At 40.3% G+C, this 24539-nt stretch overlaps 1 protein-coding gene across 16 annotated transcripts; it reads right to left on the bottom strand.

Moving 5' to 3' along the window:
• Positions 1–259: 259 nt before the first annotated feature.
• On the bottom strand, positions 260–19016 carry LOC148430253 (uncharacterized). 16 transcript variants are annotated; one of them, XM_088427620.1, is made up of 15 exons: positions 10067–10138; positions 6567–7662; positions 6262–6440; positions 6133–6203; positions 5642–6033; positions 5321–5422; positions 4658–5026; positions 4442–4539; positions 2907–4214; positions 2737–2801; positions 1809–1900; positions 1006–1291; positions 716–906; positions 393–541; positions 260–312 (listed from the first exon to the last, which is right to left on the bottom strand). In XM_088427620.1, exons 2-5 carry the CDS (start codon positions 6861–6863, stop codon positions 6020–6022), a joined length of 561 nt encoding a protein of 186 aa, XP_088283746.1. In that variant the 5' UTR covers positions 6864–7662; positions 10067–10138; the 3' UTR covers positions 260–312; positions 393–541; positions 716–906; positions 1006–1291; positions 1809–1900; positions 2737–2801; positions 2907–4214; positions 4442–4539; positions 4658–5026; positions 5321–5422; positions 5642–6019. The 16 variants fall into 16 exon arrangements, with proteins under 16 accessions (XP_088283746.1, XP_088283824.1, XP_088284032.1 ...); XM_088427698.1 differs by having other exon boundaries at positions 4820–5026; XM_088427906.1 differs by having other exon boundaries at positions 4820–5422; positions 6133–6153; positions 6242–6440.
• Positions 19017–24539: the final 5523 nt, after the last annotated feature.

Here is a 24539-nt window from a genome sequence, read left to right as displayed (position 1 = left end):
TAGCAATTTGGCTACTCCTATTGGCGATTTACAAATGAATCGGCAGAAGTGGTGCTTGGTTGTCCGTGGTCTTCATGTTGTTGGCACTTGTTTTCTTTTTCTTCTTCATTTTTACTTTTTTTTTTGTCTCTTGGGGAAAAAGGAGAACACACGACAAAACTTCCATGATTCTGACATCATCTTTCATTTTCTACAATACAGTAAATTAGTATATCACACTCATGCCCAATCAAGTATCCAGTGACATGAATACACTCACATATTTGTTACTGTGATTCTGCTATAAACTGCTTGTGCACCCGAACAAAGAGCCTGTTAAAAAAGAAAGGAAATATTTTTACAACATTTAATGGCTTTAGGAAAAAAGATAGGCTTAATGATTAGCAGTTTACCTTGAAGAGAGGAGATGTTCCAGATGACAACAGGTCCTTGAGCAAGCAGTACAATGGCTCATCAAAATCTTCTACTTGGTGGCAAACGTCCAGCTATTGTTTGGATGAATGAAATGTGGAGCCACAGGAAACAAGTGGACAGCATCAGTCTACAATAACGAAACAAATCCGTTAAGGGGGTGAAAACAAAAGCTGAGAAAGATATCCACATTTTTTTAGCTGTAATTGACATAAATTACGGCAACTCTCTCCTTTCTCCTGAACAAAGGACCTGTTAGAAATACTGTAGATGGGACAAAAATTACTTATGATGAGCTACTTACCTTTTCCTACCAATAGAAAGAAAATGGTCTGTAGAAAGCACAAAACAGACGTGTTTTAATCCAGAGGGGAACTGCCACTGGACAAGCCTGATGATGTGTCATCAAAGCCTTTGACGCGGTGGTGATCTTCCACTCGTTCTTTGGATGAATGCAACATGTGGAGCCACAGGCAACAAGTGGAAAACATCGGTCTCCAAAAAAGAAACAAAATACACTGAGGAGGTGACAACAAAAGCTGATAGAGATATGCACATTTTTAGTTTTAACTGAAATGAATCACAGCAATTTACACCAGAATGAGGACAACTCCTGCTTGATTGCTGGCTCTTTCTCCTGAACAAAGAACCCGTTAGAAGTAGATGGGACAAAAGTTACTGTCGTTACAAAAGAAGATGATGAGCTACTTAGCTTTTCCAACCAATTAAAGAAGGAAAAAACAGACTTGTTTTAATCCAGAGGGAAACTGCCAATGGACAAGCCTGATGATGTGTCATCAAACTCTTGCACACGGTGGTGATCTTTTCTTTGGATGAATGCAATGTGTGGAACCACAGGCAACATGGGGAACACATAGGCCTGCAAACAAGAAACACATTCAGGGGGTGAGGACAAACTGCAAAAGAGAGGCGACCCTATAGTTTGTTTTAACTCTTTTAGTGCCAAGCGTTATCGGAAAAGGAAACCTCGAGAGAGCCAGTGTATTTTGCATTTTCAATCATCTTTCACGGCCAACAGAATATTGGATACTATGTCTATGTAAATATGTAAATGTAAAAAAAAAAATGAAAATATGAATATATCACATGAAAGATTGACTACCATTCCTTTGAATGCATGTTCAGTTGACAATAGTTATGTTTTATATGTAAAAACACTGTTATCTAGTGGTCACATTTTATCACAACAGAGCTTACAGAACTTATTTTAGATAAGCATTAGTAGTCAAGAGTGTATTCTCATTATGAGTGTATTCTCCATAAGAACATACTTATAACTTTATTATTTAGTTATTATTGTGATTACTATTATTAAAGGGTAGAATTCTTGTCCATGGCACTGAAAGCATTAACTGACACAGTTCACGGCAACTTACACTGGAATGAAGAGAAGTCCTTGCTTGTCTGCCACCCTGGTTTTCAAGTCAGTGCTCCACGATGTATATTTATGGGCACCGATCATTTTAATCTGGGGGGAAAAAAAAGGAATTCAGAACCATTGAGTACAAATATATAACATATATAAATAATAAATAAATATATATACAAAAGTAAAACAGACTTGGCTTTGTCTTACAATATATGTGTAAGATAAACTGACTGATTTAATAGTGCAACAGCTTTGCTTTATGTATTCTAATTGCTATTTTTCTGGCTGATTCATTAGTACAACAGCTTTGCTTCATGTATTCTAACTTACTTTTTCAGACACCACAGCGCCTCTTTGTCTCATATGTGTGTGTGTGTTAAAAACAATGTCAAGGTCAAGGCCTGAATCGCAAGTTATCTGCAAGTTCTGCCACGGTGCACAATGCTCATGTTGTGTGACGGTTGAATTGTGAGACCCCCACACCTCAGTAACAGTTTTTTAATAAAAAGACTGCAGTCCGACAGCTCGGAGAGAGAGAGGGAAGAGAGACTTTGCAACGAGGCTGACATGGTCACGCTCTTTTTCGAGCTCTCCCCACTGCAGTGGTAAAACTTAATCTCTGACTCCTGTGTTGTTATTTACACCTCTCCTCGGGTCATTTGTGGGGTATCAAGCCCACTTCAAACCCAACAATATGTAAATATCCTTTCCATTTATATCTCTACAATGGCATGCCGTTTAAATTCATATGTCATGCGTAATGTCCAGTCATATGCACGTGCAATCAGAAAGTGACATGAAAAACGCACACAAGTGGCTTCTGTTCTCGTATTGACGTCTATTTCCTCTGAACAAATATCCTGATAAAATACACGGGCCAAAAATTATTTTACTGGCTTTACAAAGGAAGACAGGTTGAATGATGAGCGACTTACCTTTTCCTACGAATAAAAGAAGACAGTCTGAAGAGAGCAGAAAACAGACTTGGTTTAATCCAGATCTACAAAATATAATCAAAATAGATGGTAGTGAGGACGACTGCTCCAAAAGATAGGCAGACCTACAATTGGTTTTAACTGACATACAGTAGTTCACAGTAACTTACACTGGAATTGTCACGTTTCTTGTCTTTTTAGTTTGTGTTGATTTGCAGACTGTCTCCTTCCTCCGCATTGGGCGGGGCCATCGGACACTCACACCTGTTGCGCATCTCGTCAGAGGGCTTTATAAGCTGGCCGGCACTTACAAACAAGCCTTTGCCGGGTTATCCCCTCGTCAAGCTCGCTTGCCGTCCCGTGAATCCCAGCGCTCTTGACCTCACGTCCCACCTTCTCGAGTCTTCTTGGTTTGTACTTTGTGCGTGTTATGTTTTACGGCTTGTGAACGATTTCTGTTGCTACTTTGTTTGCAGTCATCCCCGTGGACTCACGTCCTCCTTGCTGCCCTTCTTCCCCGTGGACTTTAGATCCAGACGTTCTCGTCTCGCTTTGTGTTGGTACTTTGTGACTTTGGTTTGCTACTTTGCCTTCGGACTGTTTTTGTGTTTTTCTCACGCCTTGCGTGCTCCTTTTGTTAATAAACTCAGTAACTTCACCTCTCGTGCCTAGTTGGGGTCCATTCCCATTTGGGATCCGCGGGTTATTCGTGACAGGAATGAAGAGAAGTCCTGCTTGGCTGCCACCTTGGTTTACAAGTCAGTGCTCCTTGATGTATGTATTTGGGCACCCATGAGAAAAAGGGGAATACAATAGTGTCGAGTAGAAATTCGCATGCTGCAAAGGCGAGATGGGCTTGGCTCTTTCCAACATTTAAGTATAACCATTTCATTTTCTACAATGGTAGCACATTAAGATTATGTACACACATATCTATGCTCTCTATTATGAGATGAATCTACCATCTCTTCAGAACAACTAACCTGTTTAAAGTAGAGGAGAGTAAAATGACAACACTTACAGTTGACAAAAAAATATTTTATAGAGACTTAGTTGGTCTGTTTTCTGCTGTCATTTCACGCTGACGATTATTACATTGTCAAAATTGTGAACAAAAATAATTCCACTAGACCCTCCCTCCCCAAAGATTTTTATACTTTCTCTGTACATTGTCTCTCCTCCTCACCTTCGACTCACCTTACACACACGTTAAACCGTCTTCGCAGCAGATTTCATCCTATCAAATGTCAACATATAATCCCACCACTCCCTCCCATCGACTTGACCCCTCCATTCCTCCATTTTTTTTTTTTTTTACTTTTTCCTGAATTTTGACTCTCACCTCCTCACCTCCCACTCACCTTATCGCACACACACTACATCATCTTCACCCCTGATTTAATCCCATCACATCTCAACATTTGGGCTCCTTCACACAACAGGGACAACTCGTAATTTGCGACTTGGATAGGACTCACCTTTCAGTGTGTAAAACACAGAAGACAGGGTTGTGATAGCTATATTATGTTCGCAGTACACCTGAATGAACAGCACACTGAGGTCGGGAGACAAAAATGAGGTCAAGCAGTGTGTTCTTGTCAGTGGTACCTGTATTTATGAGCTGTGTGTAACCCTTAGAGACTAACAGTTCCATAATGGGCTTGTATGAGTCTGAGAGTGCATCTTCATTGAAATCTCCACATACCAAGATCTGATGATGATCCATCACTTCCAGAGCGTACAACAACCTTTCCAACTTTGGCAAAAAAGAGCGCAGACTCTGTCCCGGAGGCCGGTACACAGCTGCAATGAACATATTGATGGGAGCTTCAAGTTTGACCACAACAAATTCAATATCAGTGACACCCTGGATGTAGATTGTTTTGTGTGCCGGAATGTGTTCTTTCACCCAAATACCTACACCGCTGCCACATTTCGTTGCCAACTTGTTCTTTGCCCCTTGGACAGGGGCGGCTTGTCTCGCCATTGTGCCAGTCCTTTGGTCTTTCTTGTAGTTGTCGGCATCGATGGTCACAATTTCCTCATGAAGCAGATTCAGCATATGAGAGTTATGCTCATTTACCTGTTTGTTTGTGGCAAAAACATGAAGAACTTCCTTCGGGCAGCGGTGTAAGTCATAGCCAGCAAAGCTCTGTCCACTTCCGACAGCTCATGGGACTTCTTTTTGACGCGAAGTCGGTTCAGTAGTTTGGCGAACGGAACGTCATCCTTCTGCCTCATGATTTCGGTCAGCGTGATCATTTCAAAGTTGTCGCGCCAGTGGTCCAGTCTGGTGGGATCGTAAACACCTAAAGGTTTGGACTGTCTCACAGGAGGTAGCTGATAGAAATCCCCGACAGCGATAACGGACATGCCACCAAATGGTAAATTGATTCCTTTGATTTGCTTCAACCGGGCGTCGACATATGCAAAGAGGTCTTTCGACACCATGGAAGTCTCGTCGATGATGAGAATTTCAGCGAGCGATAGCTCCGCTCGCACTTCGTCCAGTTTGTTGCCCAGGCCATGATACGGGGGTTTGAGGCTTCTTGGCAGTTTCAGTAGGCAGTGTAAAAAGTCATACCTGAAATGTTGAAGGCCGCGGTGCCAGTGAAGGCTGCAAGAATGACCGTTTGTTTGGAAATGTCCGCTTCCTCAGCCAGTCTGCGCAGTATTTTTGTAGCCTCTGCGTGAATACATTTTATTAAATGTGACTTCCCCATTCCGGCGCCACCATTGATGTAATAGAAGAACTGCCGTGGTTTTAAGCCACACACACGTCGTATGCACCAATCTCTGACCAGGTAGAAGGCACACGCTTGCGTTCGGTTAAGGGTCCGATATATGTCGCGCAAAACAGCCGGATCGATGCGGCGGCTTCCGTCGCGATGGACATTTCCGTTACCTCGGACCTGACATTGTAGTCTGGTACGTTTTCCTCCGCGTCACCAGGATCATCCCTCGCATTAATTTCCTCGATGCACTCGAGTCTTTGCAGTTCGCTTTCAGGCGCTAGCTGACACCACTCGTTGAAGACTATTCCGCTTTCATCCACCTCTCGGATGGCGTTGTCAACATCTCTGCGTCACCAGGATCATCCCTCGCATTGATTTCCTCGATGCACTCGAGTCTTTGCAGTTCTCTTTCGGGCGCTAGCTGACACCACTCGTTGAAGACTATTCCGCTTTCCTCCACCTCTCGGATGGCGTTGTCAACATCTTTGCTGTGCTTCTCATCGTTCTTTCTCTTCCGGTCGACAATTTGCACAACGGCCTCTGGATGCTCAGCAGCCGGCAACTGTACAAAGGCATGGTCTTGAAACAACTTGTATGTAGGACTGCATGAACCTTTCAACACCTCTGCAGCGCTCATGTGCAAAACTCAAAAACCTCTTACCTCTTTGGTTCTGGACTTCAACTGGCAGTCGGCACGATGAGGCAGATAGAGCTTGAGAATGGATTTTTTTCCTGTGAAAATTTACAGTATTTGATGACGGCGTGTTTACCTGTTCTTTTTTGGACATACCCCATGTCGTTCAGCAGGGGGAAAACATTTCCGCCTTTAGCTTGCTTGCCGTACACGATTCCGCAGGTTGAGGCAAAATCAGCCAAGCACTTCGCTTCAAATTCCTCTGTTTGAGGTCTGCCCTTATACTTTTCCGGCAAGCCGGTCATCCACACTTCAACGGACTCCTGCGTTTGGCCCTCAAGGTAAGAGAGGGGATAACTCATTTTCAGCGCATTGTCACTGGTTTGTACAAAAACCACACTGCAGGACGCTTGCTTCATATGGAGGCCACATTCGCGTGCGACGCACTCTTGTGCACTCACCTCTTTTTTCTTTGAGTACACTTGCATGATTTGTTTCATTTCATCGCTCTCGTTGACATTTTCGCTGCGGGAGTTCACAATCACCGATTTCAGGTACTGGCTCAGGCCGTGTTCAGCTTTGCTGATGTAGCTGCAGATGTAGGTAATGCAGGAATAAGCGTTCAGAATGTACCGAATGTCCATATTTGCATCCCAAGCAAGAAGCAGGTGTCGATTGTAGTTGTTCACCCAGCAGTCTTTGGGCTCTCGCTTGAGCACGACAGAGGTCTTTGCGGCAATTGAGTACAAACCTTCCATGTACTCATCACTGGTGAGCTCGCACTTAGCCAGTAGCTGCGGCAAAGTCAGAGAGGCCGTTTCCGGTTCGTTCAGCAACTTTTGCAAATCAACAAGCTTGGGGTTTGGCGCCGACCACTTCTACTTCTCTGGATTTTCTCCATCACACTCTTCACGTCTCATGATCATGGTTCTCTCGCACGGCTGCTTGAGGAAACCAAAACGGCACCGCGCGCCGGGTGCTTTGATGCACGTCTTTGAATGAGACTTATTTTGCATCTGAACCTCTGTGACTTTTTGATGCAGTTTGGGTTCCTTTTCCAGGTTGGGCAGCTCAGCGGAAATGTAGCGCGACACAAAATCGCAGATTTCTTGATCTGAGGCCTCCTCAAAGATGGGGGCGCCTTCAACCCAAATGATGCAATGGATGTGCAGACTTCCTCTGTGCTGAGACTCCAATCTGTAAAAGTAGTCGACCACTTTTCCAATGGGTTGCGCCGGAGAACAGAGCTTCCACACGTTTGTCAAACATGCGCATCGTTGTCATCGTATTGCTGCGGAGAATTTCACACTTTGTGGCCCAGTCGTGGTGAGCGAAAATCACCCGTTCACCTTTTTGCGCTTTGATGGCGGTGATGACTTCTTCCCAACGCATTTCAACAGTGGAGAATGTGCAGAAGAACGTGGGTGTGCCTAGCTGCCGAATCATGGCAAAAAGGTCCTTGAGACATTTCTCCCAAAAGGCCGGGGTGCCCCTTAACGGGACCATGAAGCGGACGGCGTCTTTGCTGTGTATCAGTTTTTCAACTTCCCGTTTGTCCTGCAACATAGCATTGTTTATTTGCCGACTGTCTCTGGTAAAAGGTTTACCTTTACGTAGCTGTATTCTTATGCTTGATGTGGCCTGGTGGATTTCAGTCACAAACTGAGCAAAGAACAAGTAGTTAGTGTCTCTGGCAAAACGTTCATCCACACAAGACAGTCGCACTAAATCATCTGTTGGTGTTAGTTATATACAGTTTCATATGTACTGTAATTGTATGCTTTTATTTGATGTTAACCAAGTGATGCATCCTCAAAACACATATGAAGATTTTTTGCACAAAATCATCTGTTGGTGTTAGCTATATACAGTTTCATATGTACTGTAACTGTATGGTTTTATTTGATGTTAAGCAAGTGATGCATTCTTGAACGGACATCACCATCTAATGCAAAGGTGAGCTGTACCTATCAGTTCAAAAATGGTGTGCCATCAGGAACTACAGACATCCAGGTACTTTAGCGAGAGCATTTGCAATTGCACAAATCACATCGCCGTCAACATTAAAGACAAATTTTAGCTTCTAAGCAGACCTTAACGTTTATGCAATACACATCTTTTAACCTTTTTGGTATGAATAAAACATGTTCATTTTCACATTAGTTTATTTAAGGTTTTCTCCAATAGTTTCAAAAAATATATTTTACTAATTTATAAAATTAACAATAATGAAATTCAGGTTATCCATACCAATGCCAAAAAGTCCACTTACCAAAAATCTAACAATTAGCCAACAGAGAAATAATTAAATGTACTTTTTATTTACTGTCTTTTATTTAGCTGTTAATGTATACACTGTAACATGTTTCGCATACCCCTACTAATGCCAAAAACAGCATGCTGATGGATGTGTGAATATGTGTGTGTGCTTATGTGTGTGTGTGTGTGTGTGGGGGGATGATGTACAAGACTTCAAGAGCAAAAAACGAGACACTGACTGGAACCTACTTATATCTAATATATCTATTATTTGTCGCAAAGTCAAGCGTTCAACTGCTAAAAAGGAGATGCCTAACTGTTATATGTACTCCGGGATTACATGACGCATTTAAAAAAAATTTAAAAAAAAAAAACGATTTTGAAAGTGGCATGTATGCAAAAAAGTGCTATGAAGAGTATTTTTAAAATATGCATATATTTTTGAGAAACACACCGGAATTACATTTAAAAAAATTATAATCTAATAGCTACTCAACCCCATTATCCCCAAAAGCCTTATTAGAATGATTTGACCAACGTTCTTTTGTCTTCTTCATATATGGCTATTACATTTGAAGTCCGGTGACAAACAAGACAGTTAAGATGAGCCTGACAGATATGTGCTGTTCTCCGTTTCTACTCACAGTTGTCAGAAATACTTCAGACATTGAGTTCAAGGCAGCAAGACTTTTTAAAAAATATCTTTCACAAAATTAAACATGCATATCTAATATCACATGTGTTTAAGACGACAATTGAATTGGCACAATGACAACGATGACAAGTTAGGGTATTGACGATTTTTGTTCAACCGTCACTTCTTCTATAAAATTATGGTTGTGTCATTTAATTTTGCACTGTTTTTTCATTTAGTTATGTGCTGTACATTCCACCGAACGAAATATTTTATAATTAGGTTTAATCGTTTTTACAGCAAATTACTTAAGGATGTGTAAGTAATTAATAATGAATGAGAAAGAACGTCTACATTTTGTCTTGCTGATATTTATTAAAGCCATACAATTACATCTGTAAATAGAAGATTGTAGATAACGATAATGGCAGCAAAATTACGTTAGATAAGCAAGCATGTGAAAATAATAATAACGATAATAACAATAATAACAATAGTGGGGGAAATTCTAGGGGAATTTAGTGATAGCTGAATTTGAATATATTTCACAGCACACGTAGCATTAGTATACTAGCGAACAAACACGTAATGAACAAATTATAATGTAATTAATAATACTCAAAATAGTGAAAACAAAGTGATGGAAGAACATAGAGGCTACTTTTTTTAACACCAACTAAGTACACCACTAATTGGAGAAAGTAAAGTTAATTACAACATTTATTTTTACGACAACTAAGTACACCACTAACTTAGTGTTGTTGTTCATTATTGCGTAACGAAAAATAATGAAATAATGATTAAAATAAATGATAATGAAAACAACGTCTTATTCATAAAAGTAGAAGATGGTGGCGGTCAATGTATTGCATTAAGTAAGCAATCAGGTTACTACATTATATTACCGCAACATAACTAGTCAAATGCGTCATCAAATTAGCACACGTAGCACACGTGTCGGCATACTATAGGACGAAAAAACTTAGCGAACAAAGTTGAAGTAATAATGACTAAATATGACAACAATTACAAATATTAATATCGCAACAGTTTAGACGACTTACTTACTTCACGGTACCCACGGGAAGAGCTAAACCGGAAGAGCAAGTGCACGGAGGTCAGCCCTTGGGTTACTTTCGCTGACACTTGGAAACGAAGTTTATTTTGGAAACGTCTTTGGAGTGTTGCTATGCAAAAAAAATTTTTAACAATATATTATTTAGATTTGTTGCCGGTAGTGAGGGGCAAATTGAACTAAGACTTGAACTTGTGAATCAATAGGGCCGTAAATGTTATGAGCGCGGGTCCGAAATTAGAGCTGTGATGTCCCACTCTTCCTAAACAGTCCTCTACCACAAACTGACACAGGGAGTTCGCTTTTTTAATCTACAGTATTTGTTTAATGTTGTGTTGTACTGAATCTGATGGTTTGTAGCCCACAGGATCGTGAAATATTTATTGCCATGTACTGGTTTCTCAATGTACTGCCATGTACATTGTATCAGTAATAAAGAATTTAGAAAAAAAAGAAAGAAAAAATAAGCTGTCATTTCAACTATCGCGTGAGCAGCGTCGACATCCATGACTGGGCCGAGTACGGCAACTACAATTCTCTTGTCAAAAAAAATCACCAAGTGGGACGATGTATCGTATGGAGGACCAAAAGTGCCAAAATTCAATAAATAAATGTACCATTCAATCATTAAATATAAGTGTCATTAAATAATTAAAAGTGTCATTAATTAATTAAAAGTGTCAATAATTAAATAAATGTTTAAATAATTTAAACGTTTCATTGAAATAATTAAACATTTATTTCATTAATGACATTTAATTATTTTATGACACATTTATTTAATTAATGACACATTTAATTATGTAATGACACATTTATTTAATTAATGACACATTTAACTAGAATATGTGCAATTCCTGAAGAAATTGCGTGTGAAGGTGAAACACCTGAAGGGAGAGGTTTTGAATGATGTGGAATGGCGGGAATTGGGGGAATCAATTAAAGTTAGAACAGTCAGAATCGGATGAAGAATGGCAAGGATATAAGGGAAAAACTGAAAAAGTGGAATTGTGGAAAAGTTTTGAATTCTGGGAAGAAGAAAATGAATACCCCCATGGAATGCCGAGACTTGGGGGAATCAAATAAAATTGGAACTGTCAGAATCGGATGAAAAATGGCAAAGATAGAAGGGAAAAACTGAAAAAGTGGAATTGTGGGTAAATTTTGGATTGGGGGTAAAAATGTATGGACGGGCATTGGGGGAATCGATTAAAGTTGGACCGGTGGTAATCGGAGTAGGAATGGCAAAGATACAAGGGAAAAACTGAAAAAATGGAATTGTGGGTAATTTTTGAATTCTGGGAAGAAGAAAATGGATACCACCATGGAATGGCGGGACTTGGGGAAATCAATTAAAGTTGGAACGGTCGGAATCGGATGAAGAATGACAAAGATATAAGGGAAAAACTGAAAAAGTGGAATTGTGGGTAATTTTTGATTAGTGGGTAAAAATGGAATAGCGGGCATAGGGGGAATCGATTAAAATTGGAACGGTCGGAATCGGATGAAGACTAGCAAAGATACAAGGGAAAAACTGAATAAGATGTCTGATCAGATATTCAAGATGGCCGCCCCTGAGGTTTGATGGGAAATGGAGTCTCAGTGTATGTAGTCAAGTGTCCAAGATGGCCACCTGACGACCCCATGGGAAATGGAGTACTCTGTCTACCTAAACAGTAGTCCACGAAGGCCAAACGCCCACAAAATGAATGACCTCATTGAAAATGAATTGGTTCATTAAAGGTACAGTATGTGGAATGGTGGGAAAATTTTGTATTCTGCTAAGAGGTAAATGAATACACCAATGAATTGGCGAGGATGAATGGAATCGATTAAAGTTGGAACGGTGGGAATCGGATGAAGAATGGCGAAGACAGAAGGTTACAATGTTTTGGCAAGAACAATTAACTGAGGAATTATGGGTAAAAAATGGGGAAAACTTGAAAAATTTGGTGCGAGGGTGTTCTTGGCAATCTAACCCATAATGGGAAACACCTAAAGTTGGAATGATAAGTTTAGGTCGGACGCAAATGGAGATATCACAAGAGGAAACATAAAAAATCTGATTTTTCGGGAGTTTTAGGGGGCTATTACTTATGCAAATTAGATGCATTATGGGTAAATGACACTCTGAGGTCATAGGCAGGGTCAAGATGAACGGTTAAACGCTAAATCGGCCTGAATCGGACAAATACCTGAAGTCATTAAAGTGAAAAAAACAAAACTTTTTTGAATTTTGTAAAAGATCACAAAATTTAAAAAAGTGAGAAAAAAGTACACTCAAAGTTCAAATTCTGAATTTTGGAGGATTATATTTATTTGTTTGGATGTTCAACATTAGGAGAGTGTTGTTTTTATTGTTCTGAGTTAACCAAGATGGCCACCATCTTGGGTGGAAGTTAGGCTGAGCGCTCATGAGATGTCTGATCAGATATCCAAGATGGCCGCCCCTCAGGGTTGATGGGAAATGGAGTCTCAGTGTATGTGGGCAAGTGTCGAAGAACAATTACGGGAAACACCTAAAGTTGGAACGACCAGTATAGGTCTAACGCAAATGGAGAAAACGCAAGAGGTAATCTAAAATAGCTTATATTATACAGGTTAAGCGGGCGGCCATTATCGAACTTCGGAAAATCGGCTCTATTCGCTTATCGGAATGTCGGAGCGTCGCGGCGTTATCATTAAAAATCCACAACGGAGGTCCATGAGTTAGGTGGTTCCGCTCATTTCCACGTGAGGGTTTCCAAAAAAACTTTTTTTTCCCACTTTTTTCCACTTTTCCCCATTCAAAGTGAATGGGCTGCGGCGAGAGCTTGTCAAATGTCAAACTTGTGGGCAAGTGTCGAAGAACAATTACGGGAAACACCTAAAGTTGGAACGACCAGTATAGGTCTAACGCAAATGGAGAAAACGCAAGAGGAAACATAAAAATCTGATTTTTCGCGGGTTTTAGGGGGCTATTACTTATGCAAAACAGATGCATTGTGGGTAAATGACACTCTGAGGTCATAGGCAGGGTCAAGATGAACGGTTAAATGCTACATCGGCCTGAATCAGACAAACACCTGTAGTGAATTAAGTGAAAATAAAACAACAATTTTTTGAATTTTGTAAAATATCACAAAATATGAAAAAGTTAGAAAAAAGTACACCTAAAGTTCAAATTCTGAATTTTGGGGGATTATATTTATTAGTTTGGATGTTCAACATTAGGAGAGTGTTGTTTTTATTGTTCTGAGTTAACCAAGATGGGCGCCATCCTGGGTGGAAGTTGGGCTGAGCGCTCATGAGATGTCTGATCAGATATCCAAGATGGCCGCCCCTCAGGGTTGATGGGAAATGGAGTCTCAGTGTATGTGGGCAAGTGTCCAAGATAGCCGCTTGACGACCCCATGGGAAATGGAGTACTTTGTCTACCTGAACAGTAGTGATCGAAGGCCAAACGCCCACACAATGAATGACCGCATTGAAAATGAATTGGTTCATTAAAGGTACAGTGTGTGGAATTGTGGTAATTCTTTGAATTCTGGTAAGAGGTAAATGAATACACCAATGAATTGGCGGGGATGAATGGAATCATATAAAGTTGGAACGGTGGGAATCGGATGAAGAATGGCAAAGACAGAAGGTTAAAATGTTTTGGCGAGAACAATTAACTGAGGAATTATGGGTAAAAAAATGGGATAAACTATAAATTGTTGGTGCGGGGGTGTTCTTGGCAATCTAACCCAGAATGGGAAACACCTAAAGTTGGAACGATAAGTATAGGTCGGACGCAAATGGAGATATCACAAGAGGAAACACAAAAAATTGCATTTTTCGCGAGTTTTAGGGGGCTATTACTTATGCAAAACAGATGCATTGTGGGTAAATGACACCCTGAGGTCATAGGCAGGGTCAAGATGAAAGGTTAAACGCTGAATCGGCCTGAATCGGACAAATACCTGTCGTCATTAAAGTGAAAAAAACAACAAACATGGTGCTGCCATGGAAGGAGATAGGGGGAGAGTCAACCAGCTGAATAACTTTTTCAACAGGTTTGACCACCCCCACTCGTTCCCACCCCGGAGTACTGCAGCTTCCCTCCTAGCTCACCCTCCCCCCCTAGACACCAGCACAGAGGAGGACATCCCCCCCCCACCCAAGATCACTGCAGCCCAGGTGTGTGGAGAGCTGAGGAGGCTGCGACCCAACAAGGCAGCAGGTCCAGATGGAGTATCCCCGCGACTGCTGAAGGCTTGTGCGTTGGAGCTGGGAGACCCTCTACAGCGCATCTTCAACCTGAGCCTGCAACGGGGGAGGGTCCCCCAGCTGTGGAAGACATCCTGCATTATCCCAGTACCAAAGAAACCACGACCGGAGGAGCTCAACGACTTCAGGCCGGTCGCCCTGACATCACACGTGATGAAGACCATGGAGCGGTTGCTGCTACACCACCTGAGGCCACAGGTCCGCCATGCCACTGACCCCCTGCAGTTTGCCTACCAGGAGAAGGTAGGAGTGGAGGACGCTATAATCTATATGCTACACCGATCCCTCTCTCACCTGGACAGTGGCAGTGGTGCAGTGAGGATTACTTTTTTGGACTTCTCCAGCGCCTTCAACACCATACAGCCTCTGCTGCTCAGTGGTAAACTGACAGAGATGGGAGTAGGCTCACACCTTGTGGCATGGATTACGGACTACCTGACAGGCAGACCCCAGTACGTGAGACTGGGGGGCTGTACGTCCGACACTGTTGTCAGCAGCACAGGAGCGCCACAGGGGACTGTGCTGTCTCCTGTCCTGTTCACCCTGTATACGTCAGACTTCCAGTACAACTCTGAGTCCTGCCACGTGCAGAAGTTTGCAGATGACACTGCTATCGTGGGATGTATCAGGAGTGGGCAGGAGGGGGAGTACAGGAAACTGATCCAGGACTTTGTCTCATGGAGCGACGCTAACCATCTGCACCTGAACACCACCAAGACCAAGGAGATGGTGGTGGACTTCAGGAGGCCTAAACCCCATCCGGAACCAGTAGCCATCAAAGGAGAATGTGTAGAGTTTGTCCAGACCTACAAATACCTGGGTGTGCAGCTGGACAATAAACTGGATTGGACTACCAACACAGAAGCTCTGTGCAGGAAAGGACAGAGCCGACTGTACTTCCTCAGAAGGCTGGCGTCCTTCAACATCTGCAAAAAGCTCCTGCAGATGTTCTACCAGACTGTTGTGGCGAGCGCCCTCCTCTACGCAGTAGTGTGCTGGGGAGGCAGCACCAAGAAGAAGGACGCCTCGCGTCTGGATAAACTGGTGAGGAAGGCGGGCTCGGTTGTGGGCACAGAGCTGGACAGTCTGACAACTGTGGCTGAGCGACGAGCGCTAAACAAACTGCTATCAATCATGGACAATCCAACACATCCACTACACAGCATCATCCACAGACAGAGGAGCTGCTTCAGTGACAGATTGCTGTCACTGTCCTGCTCCACGGACAGGCTGAGGAGATCATTCCTCCCCCATGCCATGAGGCTCTTCAACTCCACCCGGGGCAGTAAAAGCTTACATTAAACTCTAAACCTCATACTCTGCACTGCACTATTCACTTTATACAAGCACCTTAATTATACTTGCACTAGACTCCAACGATTCACACTATTCTGTTTACACTGTTAACAAGCACCTTAAGTATACTTCTGTACTGGACTTATGTGTATCTTGTGTATTTTATTTCTCATATTTTATATCTCGACTTGAGGATACTGCTGGAAATGTGAATTTCCCTACGGGGATGAATAAAGTATCTATCTATCTATCTATCTATCTATCTATCTATCTATCTAAATTTATGAATTTTGTAAAATATCACAAAATTTAAAAAAGGAAGAAAAAAGTACACTTAAAGTTCAAATTCTGAATTTTGGGGGATTATATTTATTAGTTTGGATGTTCAACATTAGGAGAGTGTTGTTTTTATTGTTCTGAGTTAACCAAGATGGCCACCATCTTGGGTGGAAGTTAGGCTGAGCGCTCATGAGATGTCTGATCAGATATCCAAGATGGCCGCCCCTCAGGGTTGATGGGAAATGGAGTCTCAGTGTATGTGGGCAAGTGTCGAAGAACAATTACGGGAAACACCTAAAGTTGGAACGACCAGTATAGGTCTAACGCAAATGGAGAAAACGCAAGAGGTAATCTAAAATAGCTTATATTATACAGGTTAAGCGGGCGGCCATTATCGAACTTCGGAAAATCGGCTCTATTCGCTTATCGGAATGTCGGAGCGTCGCGGCGTTATCATTAAAAATCCACAACGGAGGTCCATGAGTTAGGTGGTTCCGCTCATTTCCACGTGAGGGTTTCCAAAAAAACTTTTTTTTCCCACTTTTTTCCACTTTTCCCCATTCAAAGTGAATGGGCTGCGGCGAGAGCTTGTCAAATGTCCAAGATGGCCGCCTTACAGGGGTGTATGGGAGCTGTAGTATTTGGTGTAGGTCAGAGTTCATCCAAGACGGCCGCTGGGTGGGGGTACCATGGTAAATAGAGTACAACGTGTACCTGAACAGTAGTCCAAGAAGGTCACATGCTCACAGAATGAATGACCCCATAGAAAATGAATGGATTCTTTGTGACTACAGAATGAGGAATTGTGGGTAAAATTTTGAGTTCTGGGAAGCTACCCCTTTGGAATGCCGGGATTTGGGGGAATCCATCAAAGTTGGAACGGTGGGAATCGGAGTAGGAATGGCCAAGATAGAAGGTTACAAAATTTTGGTGAGGAAAATGGGAATGAGGAATTATGGGTAGATTTATTAATATTGTTATGAATTACTGGTTTGTGTGAATATGTGTAATGATGACAATGTGAAATGAATTGGCTGAATGAATTGAATGCAAAATGAGGAAGCGTCAAATAGGAAAAGTAAAATCTGCCTTTGGGAATGAATAACAAATTGTTATAGGTGAAAAATATGGAATTATGGGAAATTATTAATAATTTTGATTTATTGAATTGTTGGGAATGAGCCATAGGGTGGAATGAATAAGTTCAATGTTATGAATATGAAATGGGAAACATCAAAATGTGAAATGTTAATTGTCCCATTGAGAATGAATGGGAAGCCCTCCCATTGGAAATGCATTATGAAATATTAAAGGTGGGAAAAATATGGAATTATGGGAAATTATTGGAAACTATGTATTACTGGAATGATGAGAATGATCCCTAAGGCAAGCTGAATGAGTTAAATTTTGAAAATATGAAACGTAAAAGATGTAATATTGAAATGAAAAATCACCCAATGTAAGTCAATGGCACTTTTGGCTCGGAAAACAGGGAATTGTGGGAAATCTATGAATAATTGGAATTATAAAAATACACGCGCACCGAATGGGAATAAGTGGAATAAGATGAAATTGGAACGGCGTGAATCGGATAAACTGGGAAAGAGATGAAATGTCCCAAAAAACGGCAGAATAATAATAACTAGAAAAAGTGCAATTTCTGAAGAAATTGCGTGTGAAGGTGAAACCGTTGAAGGTTTGGGAGTTGAAAAGTGGAATGATGTGGAACGATTGAATGGTGTGAATCTGTGAAGAAATATGAATACAAAGTTGAAAAACTGTAAAAAAGTTGAACTGTGGAATTTGAAGATGAATGAAAAACTGAAAAAGTTGAACTGGAGAATGATGTGAATCTGTGAAAAATTATGAATCCTACAAAGTTGAAAAACTGAGAAAAGTTGAACTGGAATAGTGTGAATCTGTGACATTAGGCCTAATGTTAAGTGAATGATGTGATTCAAAAACATGCAGGATATCAGCCCTCGAGGACTGGAGTTTTAAACTCCTGTTAATGAGCTTATCATTTGAATGAGGTGTATTGAATGAGGTGGATTGTGGATTGATGTGAAACAGTGAAGAAATGTGAATAATACAGAGTTGAAAAACTGAAAAAAACTAAAACGTATGAATCAAGCTGAGTTAACCAAGCCAGATGCTGTACTAGGTGGAAGCACTAGTGAGAGGTAATGAGACGTCTAATAAAATGTCCAAGATGGCCGCCCATGAGGGCAGATTGGAGTTGGAGTCTTCAGTGGTCTAAGATGGCCGCCCGATGGCAACATGGGAAATGGATTACTTTGTGTAACTAAACTATAGGTGTCAAACTCCAGTCCTCGAGGGCTTGTATCCTGCATGTTTTTGAATCACACCTGTAATGGAGGTGTCGGAGTAGCGTCCAAACTTGTGACCTCCTTGAAAGGACTGTACTTGACTGATTCAGAGGATCCTCAATCTTATCAGGTTGTCCGGCCAGAACATAAAGACGATGCACACTCTCATGCCACTCTTTATTTGTATATAATGTTCTATTTATTTATCTGGGTTGGTGTGTGTGTGTTTCTGTGTTTGTGTGTTCTGTGTGTGTTCTATGTTTGAGTGTGGGTGTGTGGTCTCAGCAAAGGAGAGCAGAGAACATTCACTAAACATTGATAACTAACGTAACTAACATTGTACAATATGTTACATCATATGCTCACATGACTCTATATTAGCTTAGAATAACATAAACAACACAGGCAAACATACCGTACAATGATAGGAAGAATGAATTCAACCCAATCGTTCCAAAATGTGCGTTAGGTAGGAAAGGGTTAATGGAGCCGAATAGATTTGAGTGGGCGGTGACGTCACTCCCTTACAGCGGAAAGATCACATTGGCACACACGGCAAACATGCACAAACATGCACATTTTGTGGATGAAACTTTAACGTGAATACTAAAAGTGAAGTATGAAAAGTACGGTATATTTGCCTTTAGCAATTATACCAAACTTAGGTGCAATAACAACTTAGACATTAATGGACAAAGTGAAGCAGTGCAAACGTAAACATGTATCCAAAACCACGAACGGACAACATATTCAAACTGTACTTACATTCTCATGGACGCACGGAATAATAATGAAAGGAATGAGATAATCCACAGAATGATTGAAAGCAGAAAAAATGACTATCCGTTACAACGATACCTGCCGACTACCGGTGAAAGAGCAAAACAACCTATGATAGTGTAAACAGAGTCCTGATTGGTAGTGCAGGAATGAAACACAACTTGTGATTAGTTGCTAGGCGGTTGCTAGGAAGATCACATGACCACAGGAGAAACATGTCCAGACGTAAATAGTAATAACAGAACGATTCAAACACGAAATCGTTAAGTATAATCAGAAACTTCTTAACAACACCATTCACTTAACATTAGACAATGTTTACGGTACAAAAACTTGAATTGTAGCTGAAAGTTGAACTGTAAACGTGAAACGCGATTTGCCCGAACCGGGACACGGACATGTTGAAGATGACAACTCTACCACTGGGCCACTGGGGGGCAGTGTAAGACCACACTAGGGAATGAAGTATTTTTGAACGTGAATCTATGAAGAACTACGAATAATACAAAGTTCAAAAACTGAAAAAAGTTCAACTGTGGAATGAAAAGATGAAATGAAAGTAAGAACAGTTTGAAAAGGCTAAATTCTTTAAATATGAATAGTATAAAAAACGTAAATTGTAGGAAAACGATGAATAGTTGAACCTTGAAAAATAAAAAAGCACTTCACGTGAATATGTGGAATGATATGAAGTTCGAACGGCATGAATTGGATGAACTGGGAAGGAATTGAAACCAAAAAAAAATACTGAATTAACTGAAAAAACAACACTGAATGTGTGAAAAGGCACAGCGGGGATCGAACGCACGAACATGTAGTAGATATACGTCAACAGAACGTCTGAGCCACGGGAAATGACGAAACCGTGAACGCTTTAAAAGGAAGTAGGAAGTACGCTCCAATCACGTAACATTAGGCCGTTTTTACGGTACAAAAACTTAAATTGTAGGAAAACGATGAAAAGTTGAAACTTGAAAAATAGACCCGCACTAACTAAAAAAGACTCACACAACTAAAAAATGACGCAGCCTGGGATTGAACCCACGAACATGAAGTGCGAATGCCGTACACAAATCCCATGAGCCACCGAGACATAGGAAATATCGAAAACGTTAAGGTTTAAAAATAAAGCACGAAGACCAGCCCATTCACTTAACATTAGGCCATTTTTACGGTACAAAAACTTAAATTGTAGGAAAACGATGAAAAGTTGAAACTTGAAAAATAGACCCGCACTAAACATGAATATGTGGAATGATATGAAGTTTGAACGGCATGAATTGGATGAACTGTGAATGAGTTGAAACGTACCTAAAAAACGGTCGGAATAAAAAAAATAATAATAATAATAATAATAATAAAGGTGGAGAAAAACATAAGTGTGAAGGTTTCACCTTCACACAATAAAGGTGGAGAAAAACATAAGTGTGAAGGTTTCACCTTCACACAACTAGAAAAAGTGCAATTTCTGAAGAAATTGCGTGTGAAGGTGAAACCGTTGAAGGTTTGGGAGTTGAAAAGTGGAATGATGTGAAACAATTGAATGGTGTGTATCTGTGAAGAAATATGAATACAAAGTTGAAAAACTGAAAAAAAGTTGAACTGTGGAATTTGAAGATGAATGAAAAACTGAAAAAAAGTTGAACTGTAGAATGATTTGAATCTGTGAAAAATTATGAATCCTACATAGTTAACAAACTGAGAACAGTTGAACTGGAATAATGTGAATCTGTGACATTAGGCCTAATGTTAAGTGAATGATGTGATTCAAAAACATGCAGGATATCAGCCCTCGAGGACTGGAGTTTTAAACTCCTGTTAATGAGCTTATCATTTGAATGAGGTGGATTGAATGAGGTGGATTGTGGATTGATGTGAAACAGTGAAGAAATGTGAATAATACAGAGTTGAAAAACTGAAAAAAACTAAAACGTATGAATCAAGCTGAGTTAACCAAGCCAGATGCTGTACTAGGTGGAAGCACTAGTGAGAGGTAATGAGACGTCTAATAAAATGTCCAAGATGGCCGCCCATGAGGGCAGATTGGAGTTGGAGTCTTCAGTGGTCTAAGATGGCCGCCCGATGGCAACATGGGAAATGGATTACTTTGTGTAACTAAACTATAGGTGTCAAACTCCAGTCCTCGAGGGCTTGTATCCTGCATGTTTTTGAATCACACCTGTAATGGAGGTGTCGGAGTAGCGTCCAAACTTGTGACCTCCTTGAAAGGACTGTACTTGACTGATTCAGAGGATCCTCAATCTTATCAGGTTGTCCGGCCAGAACATAAAGACGATGCACACTCTCATGCCACTCTTTATTTGTATATAATGTTCTATTTATTTATCTGGGTTGGTGTGTGTGTGTTTCTGTGTTTGTGTGTTCTGTGTGTGTTCTATGTTTGATTGTGGGTGTGTGGTCTCTGCAAAGGAGAGCAGAGAACATTCACTAAACATTGATAACTAACATAACTAACATTGTACAATATGTTACATCATATGCTCACATGACTCTATATTAGCTTAGAATAACATAAACAACACAGGCAAACATACCGTACAATGATAGGAAGAATGAATTCAACCCAATCGTTCCAAAATGTGCGTTAGGTAGGAAAGAGTTAATGGAGCCGAATAGATTTGAGTGGGCGGTGACGTCACTCCCTTACGGCGGAAAGATCACATTGGCACACACGGCAAACAAGCGACAAAAATATGCACATTTTGTGGATGAAACTTTAACGTGAATACTAAAAGTGAAGTATGAAAAGTACGATATATCTGCCTTTAGCAATTATACCAAACTTAGGTGCAATAACAACTTAGACATTAATGGACAAAGTGAAGCAGTGCAAACGTAAACATGTATCCAAAACCACGAACGGACAACATATTCAAACTGTACTTACATTCTCATGGACGCACGGAATAATAATGAAAGGAATGAGATAATCCACAGAATGATTGAAAGCAGAAAAAATGACTGTCCGTTACAACGATACCTGCCGACTACCGGTGAAAGAGCAAAACAACCTATGATAGTGTAAACAGAGTCCTGATTGGTAGTGGAGGAAAGAAACACAACTTGTGATTAGTTGCTAGGCGGTTGCTAGGAAGATCACATGACCACAGGAGAAACATGTCCAGACGTAAATAGTAATAACAGAACGATTCAAACACGAAATCGTTAAGTATAATCAGAAACTTCTTAACAACACCATTCACTTAACATTAGACAATTTTTACGGTACAAAAACTTGAATTGTAGCTGAAAGTTGAACTGTAAACGTGAAACGCGATTTGCCCGAACCGGGACACGGACATGTTGAAGATGACAACTCTACCACTGGGCCACTGGGGGGCAGTGTAAGACCACACTAGGGAATGAAGTATTTTTGAACGTGAATCTATGAAGAACTACGAATAATACAAAGTTAAAAAACTGAAAAAAGTTCAACTGTGGAATGAAAAGATGAAATGAAAGTAAGAACAGTTTGAAAAGGCTAAATTCTTTAAATATGAATAGTATAAAAAACGTAAATTGTAGGAAAACGATGAATAGTTGAACCTTGAAAAATAAAAAAGCACTTCACGTGAATATGTGGAATGATATGAAGTTCGAACGGCATGAATTGGATGAACTGGGAAGGAATTGAAACCAAAAAAAAAATCCTGAATTAACTGAAAAAAACACTGAATGTGTGAAAAGACACAGCGGGGATCGAACGCACGAACATGTAGTAGATATACGTCAACAGAACGTCTGAGCCACGGGAAATGACGAAACCGTGAACGCTTTAAAAGGAAGTAGGAAGTACGCTCCAATCACGTAACATTAGGCCGTTTTTACGGTACAAAAACTTAAATTGTAGGAAAACGATGAAAAGTTGAAACTTGAAAAATAGACCCGCACTAACTAAAAAAGACTCACACAACTAAAAAATGACGCAGCCTGGGATTGAACCCACGAACATGAAGTGCGAATGCCGTACACAAATCCCATGAGCCACCGAGACATAGGAAATATCGAAAACGTTAAGGTTTAAAAATAAAGCACGAAGACCAGCCCATTCACTTAACATTAGGCCATTTTTACGGTACAAAAACTTAAATTGTAGGAAAACGATGAAAAGTTGAAACTTGAAAAATAGACCCGCACTAAACATGAATATGTGGAATGATATGAAGTTTGAACGGCATGAATTGGATGAACTGTGAATGAGTTGAAACGTACCTAAAAAACGGTCGGAATAAAAAAAAAAATAATAATAATAATAATAATAAAGGTGGAGAAAAACATAAGTGTGAAGGTTTCACCTTCACACAATAATAAAGGTGGAGAAAAACATAAGTGTGAAGGTTTCACCTTCACACAATAAAGGTGGAGAAAAACATAAGTGTGAAGGTTTCACCTTCACACAATAATAATAATAAAGGTGGAGAAAAACATAAGTGTGAAGGTTTCACCTTCACACAACTAGAAAATGTGCAATTTCTGAAGAAATTGCGTGTGAAGGTGAAACCGTTGAAGGTTTGGGAGGTGAAAAGTGGAATTACGTGGAACGATTGAATGGTGTGAATCTGTGAAGAAATATGAACACAAAGTTGAAAAACTGAATAAAAGTTGAACTGTGGAATTTGAAGATGAATGAAAAACTGAAAAAGTTGAATTGGAGAATGAAGTGAATCTGTGAAAAATTATGAATCCGACAAAGTTGAAAAACTGAGAAACTGAAAAAAAAACCGAATGTTTGAATCGTAAAAAAGTGTGGATGATCCGAAGTAAAAGCAGAAGAGAAAATACAAAGTTTTTCAACTTTGTATTTCTCACAATGCTTCACTGTTTCAAGCAATCCACAATCCACCTCATTCAAATCCACCTCATTCAAATGATTAGCTCATTATCAGGAGTTAAAAAATGATCCCTAAGCAAACTTTTCAGTTTTTTTAGTGCTTGAAATATGAATAATACAAAGTTGAAAACTGAAAAACTGAAAAAAACTGAATGTATGAATCAAGCTGAGTTCACCAAGCCAGATGCTGTACTAGGTGGAAGCAGAAGTGACAGGTAATGAGACGTCTAAGAAAATATCCAAGATGGCCGCCCATGAGGGCAGATGGGAGTTGGAGTCTTCAGTGGTCTAAGATGGCCGCCCGACGGCATCATGGGAAATGGTGTACTTTGTGTAACTAAACTGTAGGTTTCAAACTCCAGTCCTCGAGGGCTTGTATCCTGCATGTTTTTGAATCACAGCATTCACTTAACATTAGGCCATTTTTTACGGTAGAAAAACTTGAATTTTAGCTGAAAGTTGAACTGTGGTATAATGGTAATGTGAAGAAATATGAATAATACAAAGTTTAAAAATTGAACAAAGTTGAACTGTGGAATGATGTGACTGTGTGAAAAAATATGAATAACACAAAGTTGAAAACTGAAAAAAATCCGAATGTTTTAATCTTAAAAAAGTGTGGATGATCCGAATTAAAAGCAGAAGAGAAAAAACAACTGTAAACGTGAAACGCGATTT

Source organism: Hippichthys cyanospilos, chromosome 1 (assembly GCF_059441005.1).
Source record: "Hippichthys cyanospilos isolate Australia breed blue-spotted pipefish chromosome 1, RoL_Hcya_1.0, whole genome shotgun sequence".
Taxonomy (NCBI): domain Eukaryota; kingdom Metazoa; phylum Chordata; class Actinopteri; order Syngnathiformes; family Syngnathidae; genus Hippichthys; species Hippichthys cyanospilos.
Note: the sequence above shows the minus strand (reverse complement) of the source record. Positions and strands in the feature narration are given on the sequence as shown.

Bases quoted from the DNA above. Each gene is read 5' to 3' on its own strand.
- LOC148430253 (XM_088427118.1), bottom strand. From the start codon at position 6,863: ATGGAAGGTTTGTACTCAATTGCCGCAAAGACCTCTGTCGTGCTCAAG. The intron at 6,441-6,566 runs GTGAGTGCACAA...TCTTACCTTGAG, and splicing joins TGTACTCAAAGAAAAAAGAG to GGCCAAACGCAGGAGTCCGT. The intron at 6,204-6,261 runs GTATGTCCAAAA...AAATTTTCACAG, and splicing joins CCCCTGCTGAACGACATGGG to GAAAAAAATCCATTCTCAAG.